The sequence below is a fragment of the Oncorhynchus masou genome, chromosome 18 (assembly GCF_036934945.1).
Source record: "Oncorhynchus masou masou isolate Uvic2021 chromosome 18, UVic_Omas_1.1, whole genome shotgun sequence".
NCBI classification, from domain to species: Eukaryota; Metazoa; Chordata; class Actinopteri; order Salmoniformes; family Salmonidae; genus Oncorhynchus; species Oncorhynchus masou.
The window spans coordinates 36,459,881-36,481,382 of NC_088229.1; the positions used below are offsets into that span (position 1 = coordinate 36,459,881).

The 21,502-nt window shown below is 42.1% G+C and overlaps 2 protein-coding genes across 3 annotated transcripts in view; one reads left to right on the forward strand and one right to left on the reverse strand.

The window, feature by feature from the left end:
* mtor (mechanistic target of rapamycin kinase) overlaps positions 1-21,502 on the forward strand; it is a 129,731-nt gene that overhangs the window by 21,291 nt on the left and 86,938 nt on the right. For both annotated transcript variants that reach the window (XM_064923149.1, XM_064923150.1), the window contains exons 25-28: positions 119-262; positions 724-866; positions 1,571-1,733; positions 2,000-2,145. In XM_064923149.1, the coding sequence (XP_064779221.1) occupies positions 119-262; positions 724-866; positions 1,571-1,733; positions 2,000-2,145 (596 nt within the window). The remainder of the gene's footprint in view (positions 1-118; positions 263-723; positions 867-1,570; positions 1,734-1,999; positions 2,146-21,502) is intronic.
* On the reverse strand, positions 6,078-10,188 carry LOC135504501 (angiopoietin-related protein 7-like). The gene is made up of 5 exons (XM_064923148.1): positions 9,597-10,188; positions 8,036-8,136; positions 7,554-7,748; positions 6,985-7,180; positions 6,078-6,843 (listed from the first exon to the last, which is right to left on the reverse strand). Exons 1-5 carry the CDS (start codon positions 9,949-9,951, stop codon positions 6,674-6,676), a joined length of 1,017 nt encoding a protein of 338 aa, XP_064779220.1. The 5' UTR covers positions 9,952-10,188; the 3' UTR covers positions 6,078-6,673.

The window sequence follows — 21,502 nt, forward strand, 5'->3', positions numbered from 1 at the left end:
TCAACAGTGTGCTTCTCTTCAGGAAGGAAATGCAACTTGTGTGGACAACACGTTTTGAAGGCCCTGATTTGTGTGTGAGCTCACTGTTTGTGTGTCATGGTAACTGTGTTTATCTCAGGGGTACACTTTGGCGGAGGAGGAAGAGGATCCTTTAATCTTCCAGCATCGCCAGCTGCGCAGTAACCAGGGCGATGTCGGTAGTGGCCCGGCGGAGGCGGGGCCGATGAAGAAGCTCCACGTCAGCACCACAGCCCTGCAGAAGGTCAGGAGAAATAAAATGGTGTTTTGTTTCCTGCACTGTGCCTTGTCTTATTTCAAGTAATACATTTAGTTTTTGTCCTTAAACGGGAAGTTGTTTTGGTTTTAGAGACTCATTATTAAATCACTTCATTGTCCATTGATTGTGATTTTTCATACAAAGGGTCTCATGGTGGATATTTAAAATGTTTTTTCCTTTGACAGAGTGCTCTGTTTTCATCCAACACATTTCACCAGGCAATAAGTAATGTCTTAGTGATATAATCAGCTATTTTCCCTTTCTACAAGATGCCAATGCCCAACGATTTGAAGCACCTTTGCCTCGGCGCGTCTAATCATTCTTAAACATAGTGTCATACACTGACAAGTCTGATCTGCTAAAGGAAACTTCTTCTCTCCCCAACTGTTGCCATATGAAGTGCATTAACGTGATGTGATTTCATGACATTTTTCTGGTGGCCACAGGCCTGGGGCGCCGCTCGGAAGGTGTCCAAGGACGACTGGCTGGAGTGGCTGAGACGGCTGAGCGTGGTCCTGCTGAAGGAGTCGTCGTCCCCTGCCCTGCGCTCGTGCTGGTCTCTGGCCCAAACCTACATTCCCCTCGCCAGGTATAGCTGTCCCCTTTCCTTCTCTCCATCTCTCCATCCCTCCATCCAATGTTCCACCACACTTCAGAGCACCAGGCAGTCACCCTGTTTCCCCCCCCCCACAGAGGTCCTCAGTAAGCCACAGAGGTCCTCAGTAAGCCACAGAGGTCCTCAGTAAGCCACAGAGGTCCTCAGTAAGCCACAGAGGTCCTCAGTAAGCCACAGAGGTCCTCAGTAAGCCACAGAGGTCCTCAGTAAGGCACAGAGGTCCTCAGTAAGGCACAGAGGTCCCCAGTAAGCCACAGAGGTCCTCAGTAAGCCACAGAGGTCCTCAGTAAGCCACAGAGGTCCTCAGTAAGCCACAGAGGTCCTCAGTAAGCCACAGAGGTCCTCTTAAGTGTCAAGTTGCAGTTTAGTTTGAACCAAAAGACCCCTCTTTTCCACTCATAAAACAGGTCATGTTTTGTTTTGCTGCGATAACTTGGGCACACCTACCTGTGGCATCCATGGGCAATTTTTTTCTTCTGATGCCTAACCAATATAATTATTATGATGGACTAATGAACTTATGGTCCTTCAAACACACAACAAGACAAACAGGAGGCCTATATCTTGCCCTGAAGACTTAAATGAATTATATACAAAAAATATATGTAGAGGTTGAGCATATCGGCATGTTAAGTTACTGCTGTTAAGCTGTTGCTAACTTTCCCATTCGTTGTCAGGGACCTGTTCAACGCAGCCTTCCTGTCATGCTGGTCTGAGCTGAGTGAGGATCAGCAGGATGAGCTGATCCGCAGCATCGAACTGGCTCTCACCTCCCAGGACATCGCCGAGGTCACCCAGACCCTGCTAAACCTGGCTGAGTTCATGGAGCACAGCGATAAGGTGGGTTCATACTCATAGTCTTCAGCTCCAGTCCTGGAGAGAACTACTTGGTGTGCAGGCTTTCGTTCCAGCTCTGCAGTCACAGACCAGATTCAAATAATCCACTCATCACTATCCTCTGTCTGGGTATTTATTAGCTGAATCATGTGTGGGCTGGAATAAAGGTGTACCCACCCCATCGTTGGATTACGCTAGTTCAGCGCAGTGCCACGGCATCCATCCTTCCATCAATCCACCCGTCTAATGTATGTCCTGTGTCTTTTCAGGGTCCTCTGCCTCTGAGAGACGACAATGGCATTGTTCTGCTGGGTGAGAGGGCTGCCAAATGTCGTGCCTACGCCAAGGCCCTCCACTACAAAGAGCTGGAGTTCCAGAAGGGCGCCTCTCCTCTCATCCTAGAGTCCCTCATCAGGTAGGAACCTCCATAAGATAACACATTCACCTACACAACCCATTTAGTACGGGGGAGTATTTGGTGGTTGCACACTACATTTCCTGTGCTTCCCAGACTTGGCTATGGCCAGCATCAATCGTTCAGACATTCTACAGGTAGCTACTGAGGCAGTACGGTTACTGTATGGTTCCCCTTGGGTTATATAACTCTTGCTTGTGTTGGGTCGTTTCTACTTGGTGAAGCCTAACCAAAAAATAGCTTGAATGGAAGACGCAGTGCTTTTAGCCATTTTCTTTGGCTCCCCCATGTCAGTTTTGGTGGAATGTGTGTGATTGCACATGGCTGGAGAACACAGATGCCAGATGTCCAGTAGTTCAAAGCTACTTGCCTTGATGACAAAGTGTAAACCGAGAGAGAGTGTGCCGGTTACGTAAGTACAATGTCGGTCTGGTACATTTTGTCCATTTTGTGGATGACCCTTGAAAAATATGCGTTTGGAATTCCTCCCGCATGGAAAAGGCGAGTGGATCATTTCTGGATGGGTAGCTATTTTGGAAAGAAGGCTGCTACGATTGATGCAGTGGGATGTTTTGATTAGTGTGCCATGAATGGAACAACCGACTGTAGCTAATGCTTAACCGCTTTTTCTCTCGCTTCTTTGCTTTAGGCCTAGTCACTGTAGCATTGGCAGACTTAACTTTACCCAAATCGGAGTCCGTTTTGAGTTGGGACACAGTGGAACAGGTGTCCACCTCAATACAACTATTCTTAGCTTACACTTTGCTAGTTCTTCCATTACCTATTATTTGGGTTTTGTTTAGTGTATTTGTGAACCACAAAGCCTCATTCAAGACAACCTCTGATAAAGGGGTTGTTAAACGTCCTTTAGTCAATGAGTCTAACATATTACACCAGTCAGATAATGGTTGCTACATCCCCCATCCGATAGCTCTTTCATATCTCCTGTCATCTTTTCCATCCCACCTCTCACCCTTGTTTTTTTACGCTGGTATTGTATGAAGAGAACTGTTTTCCAGCCATTTAATTGGACGTTTGCCTCCTTTCATCCATCGAGTGGTCTGGAATAGCGTTCTCTCAGGGGCCTGTTTTCAATTTCTCCCAGCCTTGATGAATGATGGGAGCCAGCAGCTCAGTGTTTTCAATCTCCCCATCTGGTTCTCACCTCTCCAGGATTTCCCATAAAATAACCTAGTATTTTGCCCATGAGACTCCTGTGCACCAAGCAGCCTGTTCTATTCCATCACTTTGGTTGGTGTATATAGAAGTAAGAGATTTCTTGGCCATTGCATGATATTCTTCAGTCAGGACATTTGGAAGATTGTCTTCCATTTCTTTCCTGATCCCCAAATATACATTTGGCCTTTGCAGTGGATTGCAATTAAATGTTTTCCTTAATAAAGAGAGAACGCTGTGTGTAAGGTATCAGGGACTCTGTTGCTGGTGGGCTTAGTAATGAACCTTAATTTTGGCATTTGAACGCCAAAAAGTCATCTCAAAACGTAGTCTAGTCAGACCATATGGGTCTTCATTTATTTAGCATTTAGGCATTTCAAATCTGTGGAAGGCATTTACAGAAGCGGAAATGCACAGTTTTCCATTATCCACGCCGTCCTAGGAATTGAAAGCGACTTTGATGATGCTCCACAGCCGTCCAGATGCAGGGGTATACAGTATGAATAAGGCATGAGGGACTTTGAGGCAGCAAAAATGATTTAGGAGCTGCGACCTGGGGTTAATCCATTAGACCACTGCGGTAGGTGAGCCTAGGGCCCTGTTCAAATACTTAAAATCCTTCTTTCATTTCTTCCTTCATTGCTTGAAGTAATTACCAATCTGAATGGAAACCATCCTTTCACTTAGGCTATTTAATCACGTCGGTTTAGGTATTAAGATAAGGAAGGAAGGATGTTTTCTTGGCCTTTTCTAAAAGGCCTATGTTCTTTTTCCTTGTCGCTTTTACTGTCTGGTAGCTGAGCACTCCGCTCAAGAAATTCATACAATTAGAGGATCAAAGCAATATAATTTTGATAGAAATCAGTCGATGTCAATGGGTTCTCACATGACGTGTCATTCAAATTCCCTGTCATTTTATAACATTTTGTGTTGAATTTAAATGTTTTCTCGTTTGAATTAAATGATTGGAGTCTGGACGGAGTCCCTCTGGTGCTGTTGCTAATATAAATGCCTCTTAAAGAAAGGGCTGATTTCATTTACAGTTTGATCGTGAGACTGGTAGCACAATCGCTTATTGCAGTGGCTGGAACTGAGGGTCATTGCATCTGGCCCATCTGTTTATAACAAATACGCGGCCATAATGTTTCCCGTGGAAATGAAATTTCAAATAAAGTTTGGTATGCTCGATGTAAGGGGCTGCAACCTCTTAAGCAGAAGCTATCCTGTCCGACTGTGAGATGGGTACCCATCCAGTGCTGCTCGTCCTATCTCATATGCGTTATTTAAATTTTGTACAGTCCCCCGACCAGGTTTCTATAAAACATTTTTTAAATAACTTTGGGGTTTAATAGTGCCACACTAAACATTTTAAAACTGACACAGATGCAGTATTGAGATGTGCTTCCCTCATCACGATAAAAATGTAATACTATTATATATATTTTTAAAAATGTTTTATTTGCCTTTTGAAATAAGCTCTCCCTGCCATATACATTACATTGCTAACTACCTTTGCTAACTGCCATTGCTAACTACCATTTAATGCTAGTAATCATAAGTGAAGTGCAATGCTTGACATCCATCAATATGAAATGCACTCTGAAATGTTGTGTAGAAGGGAGGGGTCTTACTAAAATTGATGGCTTCCGGCCGTCTACTGGAATGTTTGATAGTTTTATGAATACTTAGTTTCTTCTCAGCAGCATCTGAAAGACTATAAAAAATGATTGTATATCTCCTTGACGGCATATTGATTTAGTCATTTCCTTAATTTGACTTTTAAGATACTGCCTCTTTTACAGCGCCAGCAAAAGGACCAATAGCCAACGTCTCTCTCGGTACGATATCTTGATATAAATAGCAGAGGCTTTGGCAGTACCCTTTTGAGAAAGTAGGGCTTCCCTGTAAATGAACTGTAAAAGTCCACCGCCAGGCCCTACAGTGGACAGATCGAAGAAATTAAGTCTCAGCCATTAGCACAGGGGCATTCCACATACACAACCAAAAGGTTACACCTGGCCATAGGGTTCCTTGATTAATGAGGAATTCGACAGGAACCTCCCAGTTCTCCTTGGGAGCCCAAGCCCCAATCCGCAGCTGCCAGTGGAAACCTTTTTGGACTAGTGGACCCACAACCTCTGCAAACATGAGCATGGCTCTGTCATTTGTCGTCTACCTTAAATTATCCTCAGAATTTGTCACCGTCCCTAAGCTCCCAATGACTTACTTTTAAGAATGTCGCTCGTCCGCCAGTCTTTCTCGGGAAGGTGAGGAATGGAAGCACCCACACTATTTGGAATGTCCTCCATCCTGACCGTCGCTCCTATTTGAAGAGACTACACAGGCAGCGCTTCTTGCTGAAGGCATTCCACTATATACTCTTACCATTTCAGTATGTAGTTGAAAAGCCCTTTTTTATTCATTTCTTTATGTGGTATTGACTGGGCGGGCAGTCGTGGAAAACGTGTGTGTGTGTGTGTGTGTGTGTGTGTGGTGTTGTTTCCTGGAGTTTGGCTATGTGACCTGTGGCATGTATGTCAGTGTGACCTGAGAGTCAGAGATCAGTGGTGGCTGAAGGTAAAGGCTTGGTCATTGTTGGTCAGAGACAGGAGGGTGATCAACTGTCTGCTTCTCGAACCTACTGTTGCTCTTTCACTGAACCAGCTAACCATTGGGGACTTGTGATAATTTGATGATATTGAACTAAGACAGGCGGCTAGATGAATAAACCACATTGACTACCATCAGCAACACACTTTGTTTTTTTAAAAATACACATTTATTTTCTATCCCACAAAACAACACAATATAGAGCTGTACACGTTTTACAAAGGACACAATTCCCCAAAAATCTACATGTTATTTTCTCTCACAATAAAAATCTTTCGGGTACTTCTGATGAAAGTACATTGGGTGGTCATTCCCATTCCAGCAGCTCACAAAGGCCCATTGCAAAACACTTGATGGATCTTCATATATTTTTTTTTTTGCATTGTCATACCTGCCAAATACATGTAATCAACTTAACCACAGGCTAGTAGACAGCTTGAGTTAGGACTGATAAATATACCCTATTGCTTTGAGACAGATGGAGGGAAGCAACATTCAGTTACCCTTACAGAACAGTGGTAAAGAGGCTTCTGTAAAGCTTTTAAGAAAATAAAGTATTTCAACGATAAATACAAAACTAACTACAATTTACAATCAAACATGTTAAATGCATTACACATTCAACCCATAGAAATATTCCAGGCAATAACAAAGGTCAAGGGGAAAGACTTTGTTTTCTCAGAGGCTTTGTTAAATCTCTCGGCAAGCATGCACATCATCCAGGGTTTGAAGTTCGAAGCCTTTATGGTTGAAAATTCTGTGGCCGGATCTTCATCTCCACCCTCTTCAGGGAGTAGTTGGGCCCGTGCCAGCCGTACCAAGTGATTCCATCTGAGTTCTTGATGTGGTCGCCATAGCGATAGAACACGCCATTCAGGTTGGAGTCAGTGCAACAGTTGTACCAGTAACCACCTGTAGGGGAAAATAGTAAAATAGTAATTGGAAAGAAATTGAAAGGTGTTCAAAGAATCGATTCCAATGAATTGTTACATGGAATCAATCTTAATCTATTCATCTAAATTGTGATTTAAACCCGAGTTAAGTATTTTGTACCTTTGCGTAGTGAAGCACAGTCGTCCACACATTTGTCGTTGTCCTTGCCCTTGGTGCTGAAGTTGGTGTTGTTGTGGTAGCGCAGAGAGTCCCCGGCGTTTCCACTATAGTTGGCGATGAAGAGTTTGTAGCTGTTCAACTCGTTTTTCACTGTGAAGTAGCTGTACTCTGCAAAGCGGGTCTGGCCTTCCCAGTCCTTCATTGGAGAACAGAAAACACATAGTATCTGATTAACATATTTGCTGCACAGCTTGTGGTGAAACTACGCAACTGACAATATTGAACTTTGTAGTTAAAATAGTCATGTTATCACTTTTGGCGAAGCAAGAGGTTTACCACATGCCCATGAGTTTTCTTTTTACTGTGTTTTGGGTGGTCTGTCTTCAGTCTCCTGGCTCCTAACTGATGTTAGCAACCTCCCACTTGCTAACATCAGTTTCCCAGGAGTGATGTGTGTCAGAACCATGGAAAGCTTTACCAAGTTATCTATTTTACTACTCTCAATATCTGGGGCCTGGTCTAAGCGGCTAGCCTGTTTTGGGTTTCCCACCCTCAGCCGTCCTTTGTACCTCCATCTCTATCCTCAGTGTGCTGGGTTGCCTTGTCATACGGAAGACGTTGTCATTGCCCAGCCAGAAGTCTCCGCGGATGGTGCCAAAGCCGTTCTTGTATTGTTTCCAGTCGCGGTTGAAGGAGGTCAGGCCCACCTTGCGTCTCTGGATGATTGTCCACCCACCGCCATTGCTTTCCATGTCACAGAATACCTGAAACCAACAGCACAGGTTAAACATGTGGATCAGTTGGTAGAGAATGGCGTTACCAACGCCAGGGTTGTGGGTTCGATTCCCACGGGGGACCAGTACAAAAATGTATGTACTCACAATTGTAAGTTGCTCTGTTTAAGAGCGTCTGCTGAATGACTAAAATGTAAATGTAAACAACTTACCCCAACAAGTCTGTGAAAAGTCTACAGAGTAGTCTACAGAGACTACAATGTAGCAGGGATGTGTGAACCTAAAACTTGTTTGCAGTTACAGAGTTCATCACTTACGTTGATCTCAGGGGTATTCAGGAAGTCATCTGCAGGCAGTTTGTACTCCCCCGAGATCTTGTAGTTCTTAGTGTACAGGGATGCGCAGTCGTAGACAGCATCTAGAAAATAAAGGTTATGTCATTAGAGATGGCCAAACCAGATGCCGTTTCATGGTGGATTTAAAAATTGCTAATTGACTGAATCATGGGAATCGATGTCTGGCAGAGAAGTCAGACTTTTGAGATCAAAGGATATTAACCACGGCATGGTTCAGTTTCTTTGCGTAGTTCTCTCAATTGTTCATGTGATGGTATGGTGATGCAGTTAGTGGTGCTCTGAGATCACTGGGGAGAAATGGATCCAATGCATCAAAAGGGGGCTGAAGTGTTTTCGAGGCTGGAGTGGAATCACTCCGATCTTTGCTTTTCTTCCTGCTCGGCTTCCCCGTCTGCACAGTGTCTCTGTAATTTGTCTTTTTTATAAAGCTTCTCTCTGTTTACCGTGCCTGAATCATAAAAGCAACACTGCTAAGACTGGCTAATAGGGTATGAAAAGAGTACACTTCGACATGCCTGGTTAAATCTCCCCACAGTGATGAATGGTTTGGTTAAGTTCAGATGACTGATGGAAACAATTTGGCTTTGATGGAGGTGGTCTTTATTGACAGACTTCGTGCAGACAGGAGACTGCGAGTTCAAATTATGGCTTTTGGTTGCCATGAGACACCCAGACAGGCTTGCACACTATAATCTCCATTATCACCAATTGATGGCAGCTGTTTGGTGCCCAAGATTCGGAGCGCCCACAGCTAATTATAGTTTGTCCAAAAATATGTTTCTCGTGTCCTGTAAATTTAAAATGTTTGTATTTTTGACAAACAACACCACCCTACATACCAATCTAATAGAACACATTTTGTTTGGTTGTTTAATGGTTTTGAAACTAATAGTTGTGTCTCTCTATAAGGGGTATTTTTAAGTGTATCGTTTTCTGACTGCAGACTGACTGACTGTCATAAAGAGGAGGAAAAAATACATGTAAGACAACCAAATTTCCTGTGTGTCTGACATTAGGTGTGTGCTATGAATATATATATATATATATATATATGGCAGGCAGTGTGTAATGTATGGCAGCCAGTGATATGATTTTCACACCTGTGGAGAGCATCTGGCAGAAGATGCTGAGCAGGCAAGCGCGATAGAGAGGGAGAGAGAAGTATCGTCTGGGTCTAAACTTAACTGGTTCTGCCATGTGGAGCTGGACAGATTTCCACTCTGGCCATTTGTCACAGTCACTACTGTATTACTGCATTCACCTACTCAAAGGCTATAATTTTCACCAGAAAACCTTTTTTGAGTTTTATTCCTACTAATTATTCAATTTCAAACCGTTTTTGATGCCTTAATTTAGCCTCTCTTTTTTCTCCACTAAAGTTAAGTAATGAAAACACTACATTTTAAATTTAATTTGTTTAATTTCTCTTTTCTTCTTTGTTACTGTGGTGCAATGAAAAAATTAAAGGGGCTTAATTCCCTGACCCAAGAACCTGGGACACATCCACATGGTAAGTTCTTACCTGACGAGGTCTGAATGGCAGACTCGACGGCTTGTAGCTGCATGATCTCCACCCGGTTGTTGATCTCGGAATACTTGCTCTCGGCCTCTGTGACGCGGGCCTCCTGCTGCCGGTTCTGCTTGTCCAGCTCCATCATCTGCCGAACTATGTTCATCAAGTCTGCCTCCTGCTTGCGGTTCAGCTCCTCCAGGATGCTGGTTAGGTTGGCCACCTGTACCTTCAGGGAGCGCACCTCATCGCAGCACTGTGCCTTTGGAGGCTTGGGTGGTGCCAGCCTCTTCCTTGGGTTCTGCGCCCACGCTTCTGTCAGCACCAGCAGCAGGATGACAGTCAGAGCCACCGTGCGCAAAGACATCTTAACCTTTTTCTATGTTTCAAAAATGAGATACTTGCACCTATGTTCTTGCTCTGCTGGAATACAAGCTGTCCTGGTCCAGTCTGATTCTTTAGCGGTGCTGGAGGTCCTGAAGAGGCAAAGTGAACAGGATTGGTTGGAGTGAGTTAGGAATCAAAGTCCTGACTGGTTGAAGTGAAGCTCCCTTTAGCCAACTGTTTGCTCAGGCTCTTTGCTCCTCAGTAAAGCACTGCTGTGGCTGGTGCATCTTAAATATTTTTGACATATGTGCCCTCCCCTTTTGTGGTTGTGCTCACAGTCACTGACCCCCCTCCAACCCTCTGGGCGGAGGGCCTTCCCCACCCCTGTTTCTCCTCCCCTCCACCTCTCCATCTCTCTCTCGCTCACTCTTGTTGGTTCTGCACTGTGTCTCGTTTCTTTGTCAGGTGTTGAAAGTTTATTTTTCGCCCTGTCTGAAAGAGCAAAGAAGGGAGTGGCTTTGTATCCAATAGCCTTTCCTTCCCTATGACTCGTCTTTATACAGAGGCACACCTTGCTAATTACTTTTGATACTTGGATCAAGCGTTGTGATTTTACTGCTCAAAGTAATGGTATGTGTGCAACATATCTTTGGATTGCCTTCACACCTGAATGTAGTCCTTTTTAATGGTAGTTGTGTGTCACCCTCGGGAACGTTTCAGCAATAAACACTGCCTCTTTACATGCCAAAGGAATTTAAGGTGCTAAGTTCTCTTAATTGAGGGTTAAGCACACGTATGTTATTGATGCCACTGTGTGTGTTTCTGTCCCTTTCTTGCACAGTGGAGTAACAATATGAGTGACAATAAGTAAACATGAGTGACAATAAATCAACCAGTTACTGTACATCGAGGGACAAGCTAGCCACAAAAGAGCTGAATGAATGTCAAACCTCCACTAGAAAGGACTTGGCTTTTATAGTTTTGTTTGTGTTTGGGATGTAAGTGTGTCTGTGCGCTGTGCTCCTCAGTTTGATGTCCTCAATCAACATGTCTTCAGAACTATCTACAGCGTCTTCAGAAAGTATTCATATCCCTTGACTTATTCCACATTTTGTTGTTACAGCCTGAATTCAAAATGGATTAAATATACCTCATAATTACAATGAAAACATATATATTTTTAAATGTTGTGAAAATGAAATGCAGAAATATCTCATTTACATAAGTATTGACACCCCTGAGTCAATACATGTTAGAATATTTGGCATTGATTACAGCTGTGAGTGTTTTTGGGTAAGTCTAATAACTTTCCACACCTGTATTGTGTGACATTTGCCCATTTTATTATTATCAAAATTCTTAAGTTCTGTCAAGTTGGTTGTTGATCATCGCTAGACAACCATTTTCAAGTCTTGCTGTAGATTTAAGTCAAAACTGGAACTTGGCCACTCGGGAATTTTCACTGTCTTCTTGGTAAGCAACTCCGGTATAGATTTGGCCTTGTGTTTTAGGTTATTGTCCTGCTGAAAGGTGAATTCATCGTGTCTGGTGGAAGGCAGACTGAACCAGGTTTTCTTCTAGGATTTTCCTGTGCTTTCAAAAAAAACTTCCGTTCTTAGTGATTACAAGCATACCCATAACACGATGCAGCCAACACTATGCTTCAAAATATGGAGCATATGGTACTCAGTAATGTGTTATGTTTTCGCAAATCCAATACAACACCAAGTATTCAGGACACAAAGTGAATTGCTTTGCCCCATTTTTTTTGCGTTATTACTTTAGTGCCTTTTTGCAAACAGGATGCATTTTTGGAGAGAATGCTAAGAGTGTGCAAATCTGTCATCAAGGCAAAGGGGTATTTACTTTGAAGAATATATTTGGATTTGTTTAACACTTTTGGTTACTACATGATTCCATGTGTGTTTTGTTTTGATGTCTTCACTATTATTCTACAATGTAAAAATAAAGGAAAACCATTTTAAGGTGTTCTAGGTAGGTGTTCTAAAACATTTGACCGGTTGTGTGTGTGTGTGTGTGTGTGTGTGTGTGTGTGTGTGTGTGTGTGTGTGTGTGTGTGTGTGTGTGTGTGTGTGTGTGTGTGTGTGTGTGTGTGTGTGTGTGTGTGTGTGTGTGTGTGTGTGTGTGTGTGTGTGTGTGTGTGTGTGTGTGTGCGTGCGTGCACACACACACACACTGTAACCGGTCACATATGGCATCAAAATGTTGGCCACATGCTATACCTTGCCACCTCTTTCACAAGAATTTCTGCTGTGAATAAAGACTACAAATCACAATACTTTCCTCATGTCATGCCCATTGAGTCTATTTTTTTGTGTAGCGTTTGGATTAGTCATAAGCGTGAGTCAGTCTTTAGGAAATATGTGGATAATACGCTTTCCTAGATATTTTGTGTAGCGTTTGGTTTAGTCATAAGCGTGAGTCAGTCTTTAGGAAATAAGTGGATAATACGCTTTCCTAGATATTCTCGATGCCTAAAAACTGTGTTGTGAATCATATTTCACTCTCAAGCAATATGTCCCTGAGGCCTTGCTATTCATTGGGCCTGGAATCTGTCAAATAGCACGAGTGCTGGAACTTCCAGCTGGATGCTAGTTCATACTGTTAGCACCACGTTGCTTTTCCCCCCAGATTCACTGTTTTCTCAAAATATTCTCTTGCTTCGCACCATGCGGCATGTGAAGAATGCAGAGCACCCTTTGACATTAGAGGTGTTAAGACCAATAAACCTCTGCGAAGGCCCCCTATTTGTGTGGCTCCCATGGATAGCCCTTATAGTTTTCTATGCAATTTAAAAAAAACACATTAAGAGCTCGCCCTGCTGCTCCCAACACGATGGCTCTCTACTTTTGATAAGCATGTGGTGTTTTCCACAAGCACATGGAGTAGCCAGCCAGGATCCCCGGCTCAGGTTATGCATTTGTTTTGTGTAACGAGCTCTATTTTGGTGGCATCTGTCACATTCTAATGTCTTGATTCCATCTTTAATATGCAGCAAAATGATTACATACTTTATTGAGTTTACCTCCCAGATTGGAAAAATAAGTTGTGGTATTGTGTTTACAATTTGAGTGACTGAACATGTTTGAATTCTGTGTATTGCTAGTTTATGGGGATATCGTCTCGGCCTATATGATCAGGACATTACACCATTTAAAAAAACAACATTTAACCTGTCTTCTCTTAAGAGTAAAGTATTTTACTGCAAGATATGGTTGTTCTTTAAATTATATATTTTATTTAAACAGAAAAATGAAGTAAATTGCCCAAATTATCTTAAATAAATTAAAGTTTACATTTAAAATCAAACAAATTGTGTGATGGCCACTCAGTTAAATTAGTGAAAGAATTTCAACAATTGCAACTCTCTTTGTGAATTGCAGTATGTAATTTATTTAAAATCAACTATTGACCAACAGATTTATTCCAAAATAATCTGGTCTGCGGACTTCCGTAGGCTCCAAACTACCTTTTTTAGAGGCATTTTTGTCAGGTATCTGCAATACAGGTATGATTGAAGAATGAAGCTGGTGTTAATCGTGGGCTTTGCTACACAGAAAGCAGCAGTTGTCTACTCCATTGTCAGACTTTGATTAAATCAGTAGACCTACAGTGCCTTCAGAGCTCCTTGACTTGATTCCACATGTTGTTAGGTTATAGGCTTATTATGAAATTAATTTAATAGTTTTTCCCCCCTCAATCTACACACAATACCTCATAATGACAAAGCAAAAACAGGCTCTTAGAAATTTTTGCTAATTTATTAAACAATAAGGAGCTGAAATATCACATTTGCATTGGTATTCAGACCCTTTACGCAGTACTTTGTTGAAGCACCTTTGGCGGTGCTTACAGCCTCGAGTCTTCTTGGGTTTAATGCTACAAGCTTGGCACACCTGTATTTGGTGGTTTCTCCCGTTCTTCTCTGCAGATCCTCTCAAGCTCTGTCAGACTGGATTGGAAGCGTTGCTGCACAGCAATTTTCTGGTCTCTCCAGAGATGTTTGTTCGGGTTCAAGTCCGGGCTCTGGCTGGGCCACTCAAGGACATTAAGACTTATCCTGAAGTGACTCCTGTGTTGTCTTGGCTGTGTGCTTAGGGTCATTGTCTTGTTGGAAGGTGAACTTTTGCCCCAGTCTGAGGTCCTGAGCACTCTGGAGCAGGTTTTCATCAAGGATCTCTCTGTACTTTGCTCCGTTCATCTTTGACTCAAACTTGACTACACTCCCAGTCCCTGCCACTGAAAAACATCCCCACAGCATGATGATGCCACCTCCATGCTTTTACCGTAGGGATGGTGCCAAGTTTCCTCCAGACCTGACGCTTGGCATTCAGGCCAAATAGTTATTTCTTGGTTTCATCAGACCAGAGAATCTTGTTTTCTCATGGCCCTGGAGTCTTTTGGTGCCAAGCGGGCTGTTATGTGCCTTTTACTAAGGAGTGGCTTCCGTCTGGTCTCTCTACCATAAAGGCCTGATTTGGTGGAGTGCTGTAGAGATGGTTGTGCTTCAGGAAGGTTCTCCCATTTCCACAGAGGAACTCTGGAGCTCTGTCAGAGTGACCATCAGGTTCTTGGCCACCTCCCTGACCAAGGCCCTTCTCCCCTGATTGCTCAGTTTGGCTGGGAGGCCAGCTCTAGGAAGAGTCTTCATGGTTCCAAACTTCTTCCACTTAAGAATAATGGAGGCCACTGTGTTCTTGGATCTTCAATGATGCAAAAATGTTTTGGTACCCCTCCCTAGATTTTTGCCTCAGACACAATCCTGTCTCGGAGCTCCACAGACAATTCCTTTGATCTCATGGCTTGGTTATTGATCTGACATGCATTCTCAATTGTGGGACCTTATAGACAGGTGTGTGCCTTTCCAAATCATGTCCAATCAATTATATTTACCACAGGTGGACTCAAATGAAGTTATGTGAACATCTCAATGATGATCAAGGGAAACAGGATGCACCTGAGCTCAATTTCGAAGTCTCATAGCAAATGGTCTGAATACATACGTTATTTACATATTTCTGTTTTGTATTTTTAATAAATAAGCCAACATTTCTAAAAACCTGTTTTTTTCCGCTTTGTCATTATGGGGTATTGTGCGTAGATTGGTGAGGATTCTTTTTTAAATCCATTTTTAGAATACGGCTGTAACGTAACAAAATGTGGACAAAGTCATAGTGTCTGAATCCTTCCCGAAGGCACTGTTTATCAATATCTTTGAAAATGCCTTATCTTCAGCTTCATAACAATTCAATCTGTTTTATTTATTTATTTGATCACATTTTGGACAAGAGTGAGGCTATATTTCCACAAGCCTACCTATTGTTCCTGCAGTGAGGACGCTTTACCATATCCATCATTTTTTTTCTCATTTATCTGCAGATAATCGGCAAAAAGCCTAACAGAATACAAATATGGGAGCCAAATGAACGGCTCTCTAACCGATGTGTTTCGGTAGGCTACTGACAAGTCACTCATTTTAACATCAGTGTCTGGCAAGTCCTGATGGACTATATATCAAAAATACAAATGAGATCTTTAGTTTACTTATCCCGATGTGATACCATGGACATTGTTGAATGTCAGAGATGAAGGAGATTGACTTTATTCAGTCAGTTCAACACCTTTTATAAACTAGTTAAGCTTGCTGTTCATCAATCAAAGCACAGTTAGCCTATGCGCCATCACTTTGTGGCTTCATATGAAACATGCAAAATAATTTAAATGAATGTGCTAGATACAATAAACTATGTGGATTTCGACTCGTCGTTACAATAGACGATGAAGGAGCATCATGCTCTCTCCCTCCGTGTAAAGACATTTGACAACCACAGCGTACACACACACACACACACACACACACACACACACACACACACACACACACACACAGAGGAACCGGGACAGACAACTGTCAAACCCTCAGTGTTTCCCTGTCTAGCGGAGGAGAGTTTGGCAGACTTTTTTTTCTGAATTTAAAAGTAGTATGGTTTATTCATATCATTCATTCAAGCGGCAGAGGGATTGGTGGACTTTTTTCTGCAAATTGTAAAGAAGTAGCCCAGTTAATTTAAGTGAAAAAAGTACCTGGCTGAAAATGTGCGGAACCGGCTGTATAGCCGACGCTAGTGGAAAACACTGCGCTTGAGCTGATGGAATGAATCGTGCCAAGTGTTTCTCATCAGAAGTTACTCACCGCCAGACATCTTCTTTCGAAAAACCCCTGTAAAGCGTTTGAAATCAAACTGTCCGGTGACCAGAGGGCCAAGCTGTCCGTCTCAGTCAAAGCACTCATGGGTTCAATTAGGGAGAGGGACGTAACGGGAGCCAACAAATTCCAGGGCCCCTCTCTGAGCTAAAATTATATAACATTTATTAAAGTAAAGTCTTCCACCTGATGTCAAGTACCTCTGCACAGTTTACCTTTTTATTTTTTTATTTTTTTTAATCGTAGAACAAATTGCTTGAATCAGATGTACAAATGCAAACCTTGTTTTTATCCTTTTACTTTTATGCACACAGACCTACATTGATGTATTTAGAGCTATTCTGTACTGCTATTATGATGCGTATTAAGTAAAACATTCCATTTCAAACGAAGATACACTGCCTTCAGAAAGTATTGACTTATTCTACTTTGTGTTACAGCCTGAATTCAAAATTGATTTGAGAAATAATCTCACCCATCTACACACAATGCCCCATAATGACAAAGTGAAAAAATGTTTTTAGAAATGTTTGCAAAGTTATAGAAAATGAAATACAGAAATATCTCACGCAAGTATTCACAGCCCTGAATCAATCATTTGTAGAAGCACCTTTGGCAGGGATTACAGCTGTGACCCCTTCTGGGCAAGTCTCTAAGAGGTTTCCACACCTGGATTGTGCAACATTTGCCCATTTTATTATTTAAAAAAGTCTTCAAGCCCTGTCAAAGTGGTTGTTGATCATTGCTAGACAACCATTCTCAGGTCTTGCCATAGACTTTCAAGCAGATTTAAGATAATGCTAACTCGGCCACTGAGGAACATTCATTGCCTTCTTGGTAAGCAATTTCAGTATAGATTTTCTTGTGTTTTAGGTTATTGTCCAGTTTAAATGTGAATTCATCTCCCAGTGTCTGGTGTAAAGTAGACTGAACCAGGTTTTCCTCTACTATTTTGCTTGTGCTTAGCTCCATTCTGTTTATTTTTTTATCCTGAAACTCCCCCGTTCATAGTGATTTACAAGCATACCCATAACGTGAAGCAGCCACCACTATGCTTGAAAATCCAGGGAGTGGTACTTAGTCATGTTGTTGTATTGGATTTACCCCAAACATAACACTTTGTATTCATGACGAAAGGTTAGTTGCTTTGCCACAATAATTTAGTGCCTTATTGCAAATGGGATGCATGTCTTGGAACATTTGTATTCAATACAGGCTTCCTTCTTTTCACTCTTTCAATTAGGTTAGTAATTGTGGAGTAACCACAATGTTGTTCATCCATCCTCAGTTTTCTCCTATCACAGCCATTAAACTCTTAACTTTTTTTAAAGTCAACATTGGCCTCATGGTGAAATCCCTGAGTGTGTTTCCTTCCTCTCCGGCAACTGAGTTAGGAAGGACGCCTGTATCTTTGTAGTGACTGGGTGTATTGATACGCCTTCCAAAGATTAATTAATAACTTCACCATGCTCAAAGGGATATTCAACGTCTGCTTTTTTTGTCTACCAATAGGTGCCCTTCTTTGCGAGGCATTGGAAAACCTCCCTGGTCTTTATGGTTGATTCTGTGTTTGAAATTCACTGTTTGACTGAGGTACCTTACAATCATCATCTGTATGTGTGGGGTACAGAGATGAGGTAGTCTTTCAAAAAATCATGTTAACCACTATTATTGCACACAGAGTGAGTCCTTGCAACTTATTATGTGACTTGTTAAGCACATTTTACTCCTTAACATATTTAGGCTTGCCATAACAAAAGGGTTGAGTACTTATTGACTCAAGACAATTCAGCTTTTACTTCTTTATTAATTAAATTGTGAACAATTCTAAAAACATAATTGCATTTTGACGTTATGGGGTATTGTGTGTGTGTGTGTGTGTGTGTGTGTGTTATTTTTAATCCATTCAGGCTGTAACACAAAACAAAGTGATGTGAATACTTTCTGAAGACATTCCAGTGTTGAAAATGTATGTAGATATTAAATTACCTTTCTGTTACCTTTGGTCTTTGCTGTGATTTCCATCATATTGTTAGTGATGTGAATTCTTCTGTGGTCTGTACTGAGTTAATGCCAAACAGATTTGTGGTCCATAACTACAGTAAGCTCTGAAACTATTGTGACAGTAACAAGTGTTTTGTTATTTTGGCTCTGTATTCCAGCACTTTGGATTTGAAATAATACATATGACTATGAAGTTAAAGTGCAGATGTTCAGCTTTAATTTAAGGGTGTTTTCATCCATATCGGGTGAACCGTTTAGAAATCACCGGACATTGTGTACGTAATCCCTTCATTTTAGGGACCAAAACTATTGGGACAAATTCAGACACCTTTACTTTTTCCTCATTTTGTTACATTACAGCCATATTCTAAAATTGATTAGATAGTTTTTCCCCCACATCAATCTACACACAATACTCCATAATGACAAAGCAAAAACAGGCTTTTAGACATTTATGCAAATGTATTGAGAGTAAAAAACTGATATGACATTTGCATAAGAATTCAGACCATTTCCTCAGTACTTTGTTGAAGCCTCTTTGACAGCAATTACAGCTTTGAGTCTTCTTGGGTATGACGCTACATGCTTGGCACACCTGTATTTGGGGAGTTTCTCCCATTCTTCTTTGCAGATCCTCACAAGCTCTGTCAGGTTGGATGGGGAGCGTCGCTGCACAGATATTTACAGGTGTCTCCAGAGATGTTCATTCGGGTTCAAGTCCGGGCTCTGGCTGGGCCACTCAAGGACATTCAGAGACCTGTCCCGAAGCCAGCCCTGCGTTGTCTTGGCTGTGTGCTTAGGGTCGTTGTCCTGTTGGAAGGTGAACCTTCGGCCCTGTCTGAGGTCCTGAGCTCTCTGAGTAGGTTTTCATCAAGGATCTCGCTGTACTAGGGCCTCCCGGGTGGCGCAGTGGTTAAGGGCGCAGTACTGCTGTGCCATCAGAGACTCTGGGTTCGCGCCCATGCTCTGTTGTAACCAGAGGTCTCAATTGGCCTTGCGTCATCCGGGTTAGGGAGGGCTTGGCCGGTAGGGATGGCCTTGTCTCATCGTGCACCAGCGACTCCTGTGGCGGGCCGGGCGCAGTGCGCACTAACCAAGGTTGCCAGGTGCACAGTGTTTTTTCCGACACATTGGTGCGGCTGGCTTCCGGGTTGGATGCGCGCTGTGTTAAGAAGCAGTGCGGCTTGGTTGGTTGTGTATCGGAGGACGCATGACTTTCAACCTTCGTCTCTCCCGAGCCCCTACGGTTGTTGTAGCGATGAGACAAGATAGTAGCTACTAAAACAATTGGATACCACGAGATTGGTAGAAAAAGGGGTAAAAAAAAAGGATCTCGCTGTACTTTGCTCCGTTCATCTTTCCCTTGATCCTGACTTCTCTCAGTCCCTGCCACGGAAAACCCCACAGCATGATGCTGCCACCACCATGCTTCATCGTAGGGAATGGGCCAGGTTTCCTCCAGACGTGACGCTTGGCATTCAGACCAAATAGTTAAATCAGACCAGAGAATCTTGTTTCTCATGGTCTGAGATTCCTTTAGGTGCCTTTTGGCAAACTCCAAGCGAGCTGTCATGTGCCTTTTACTGAGGAGTGGCTTCCGTCTGGTCACTACCATAAAGGCCTGATTGGTGGAGTGCTGCAGTGATGATGGTCCTCCTGGAAGGTTCTCTCATCCCCACAGAGGAGCTATGGAGCTCTGTCAGAGTGACTATTGGGGTCTTGGTCCTTCACCCCCGATTTACTCAGTTCGGCCTAACGGCCAGCTCTAGGCAGAGTCTTAGTGGTTCCAAGCTGCTTCCATTTAAGAATGATGGAGGCCACTGTGTTCTTGGGGACCTTCAATGCTGCAGAAATGTTTTGTGCCTCGACACAATCCTGTCTCGGAGCTCTACGGACAAATGCTTAGATCTCATGGCTTGGTTCGTGCTCTGACATACGCTGTCAACTGTGTGACCTTATATAGACAGGTGTGTATAATTTTTCTTTTTTGTAGAAACATCTCAAAGATGATCATTGGAAACAAGATGCACCTGAGCACAATTTTGAGTCTCATACCAAAGGGTCTGAATACTTACATACATAAGGTATACCTGTTTTCACTTTGTCATTATGGGGTATTGTGTGTAGATTGAAGAGGAAAATGTTTTAATTTAATCAATTTTAGAATAAGGTGGTTACATAACAAAATGGAAAAAGTCAACGGGTCTGAATACTCTCTGAATGCACTGTATATATGTATTAAGTAGTCAAAAGTTAAGTATTTGGTCCCATATTCAGAGCACGCAATGACTCCATAAAGCTTGTGACTCTACACATTTTGTTGGGTGCATTTGCTGTTTTTTTTGGTTGTGTTTCTGATTATTTTGTTCCCTTAGAAATTCATGGTAAATAGTGTATTGTGTCATTTTTGAGTCAGTTTTATTGTAAATAAGAAAATGTTTCATTCATGTGGATGCTAAAATGATTACAGATAATCCTGAATGAATTGTAAATGAAGAGTGATAAATTTGGATGCACAAATTTGTCCCAATACTTTTGGTCATTGTATAATTTAAAATCCAAAGTGTTGGAGTATAGAGCCAAAACAATCAAGTATGTGCCACTTGTCCTAATGCTTTTGGAGCTCACTGTAAATTGATGAAAGATTTCTGGATACTGGGATAACATCGGTCTCGGAGGGATTGCTATTTATTTTAATTGCAAACGGTTTAATTAGAATCAGTTTAAATTTAAACAGTTGCTCCTGCTCAAAATGTGCATAAGCTGTGATTTACTTGCATGTGATAGAATGCTACATTCTACCTGGTCCCATCAGATAATCTGGCACACGTTAGCCCTATGCTAACCTCACCAGACAGACGGGGATTATTTCCTGAAACATATTCTCCATCAGCCAATTACAAATGTTGACATAGATGGACGAGCACAAACACTTGTCCATAAACGCATCCTTCACAAAGTAAAGCACTCTCTTTATCCTACAGGTGTCAGTATTGTGTTAGTTATTTTAAAGACGTTTACCGCGAGTCTGGACTCGAAACCAGTTTTGAAGAGCATCCACGCTAGAGGAAAGTTCATCATTTATAGTTCTACAGTGCACCTGTCAATCAACTGATCAACACTGTAGGTCACTCTGTAGGTCTGATAATAAGATGGTAACAAAGACCATTCAGTGTTTTCATTGTCATAGTGACAACGGCAAATAATACATCAATGTACATACAATGAAAAATAATCTAAAAACTTGTATTTAAATCTAGATATTCAACAGCAAACCCCAAAAATAAAAACAAAAAATATAGCTAGATATGAGGCAATTCATTAGCTAAGTATTAGGACTATACATATTTACCGGTGAAAG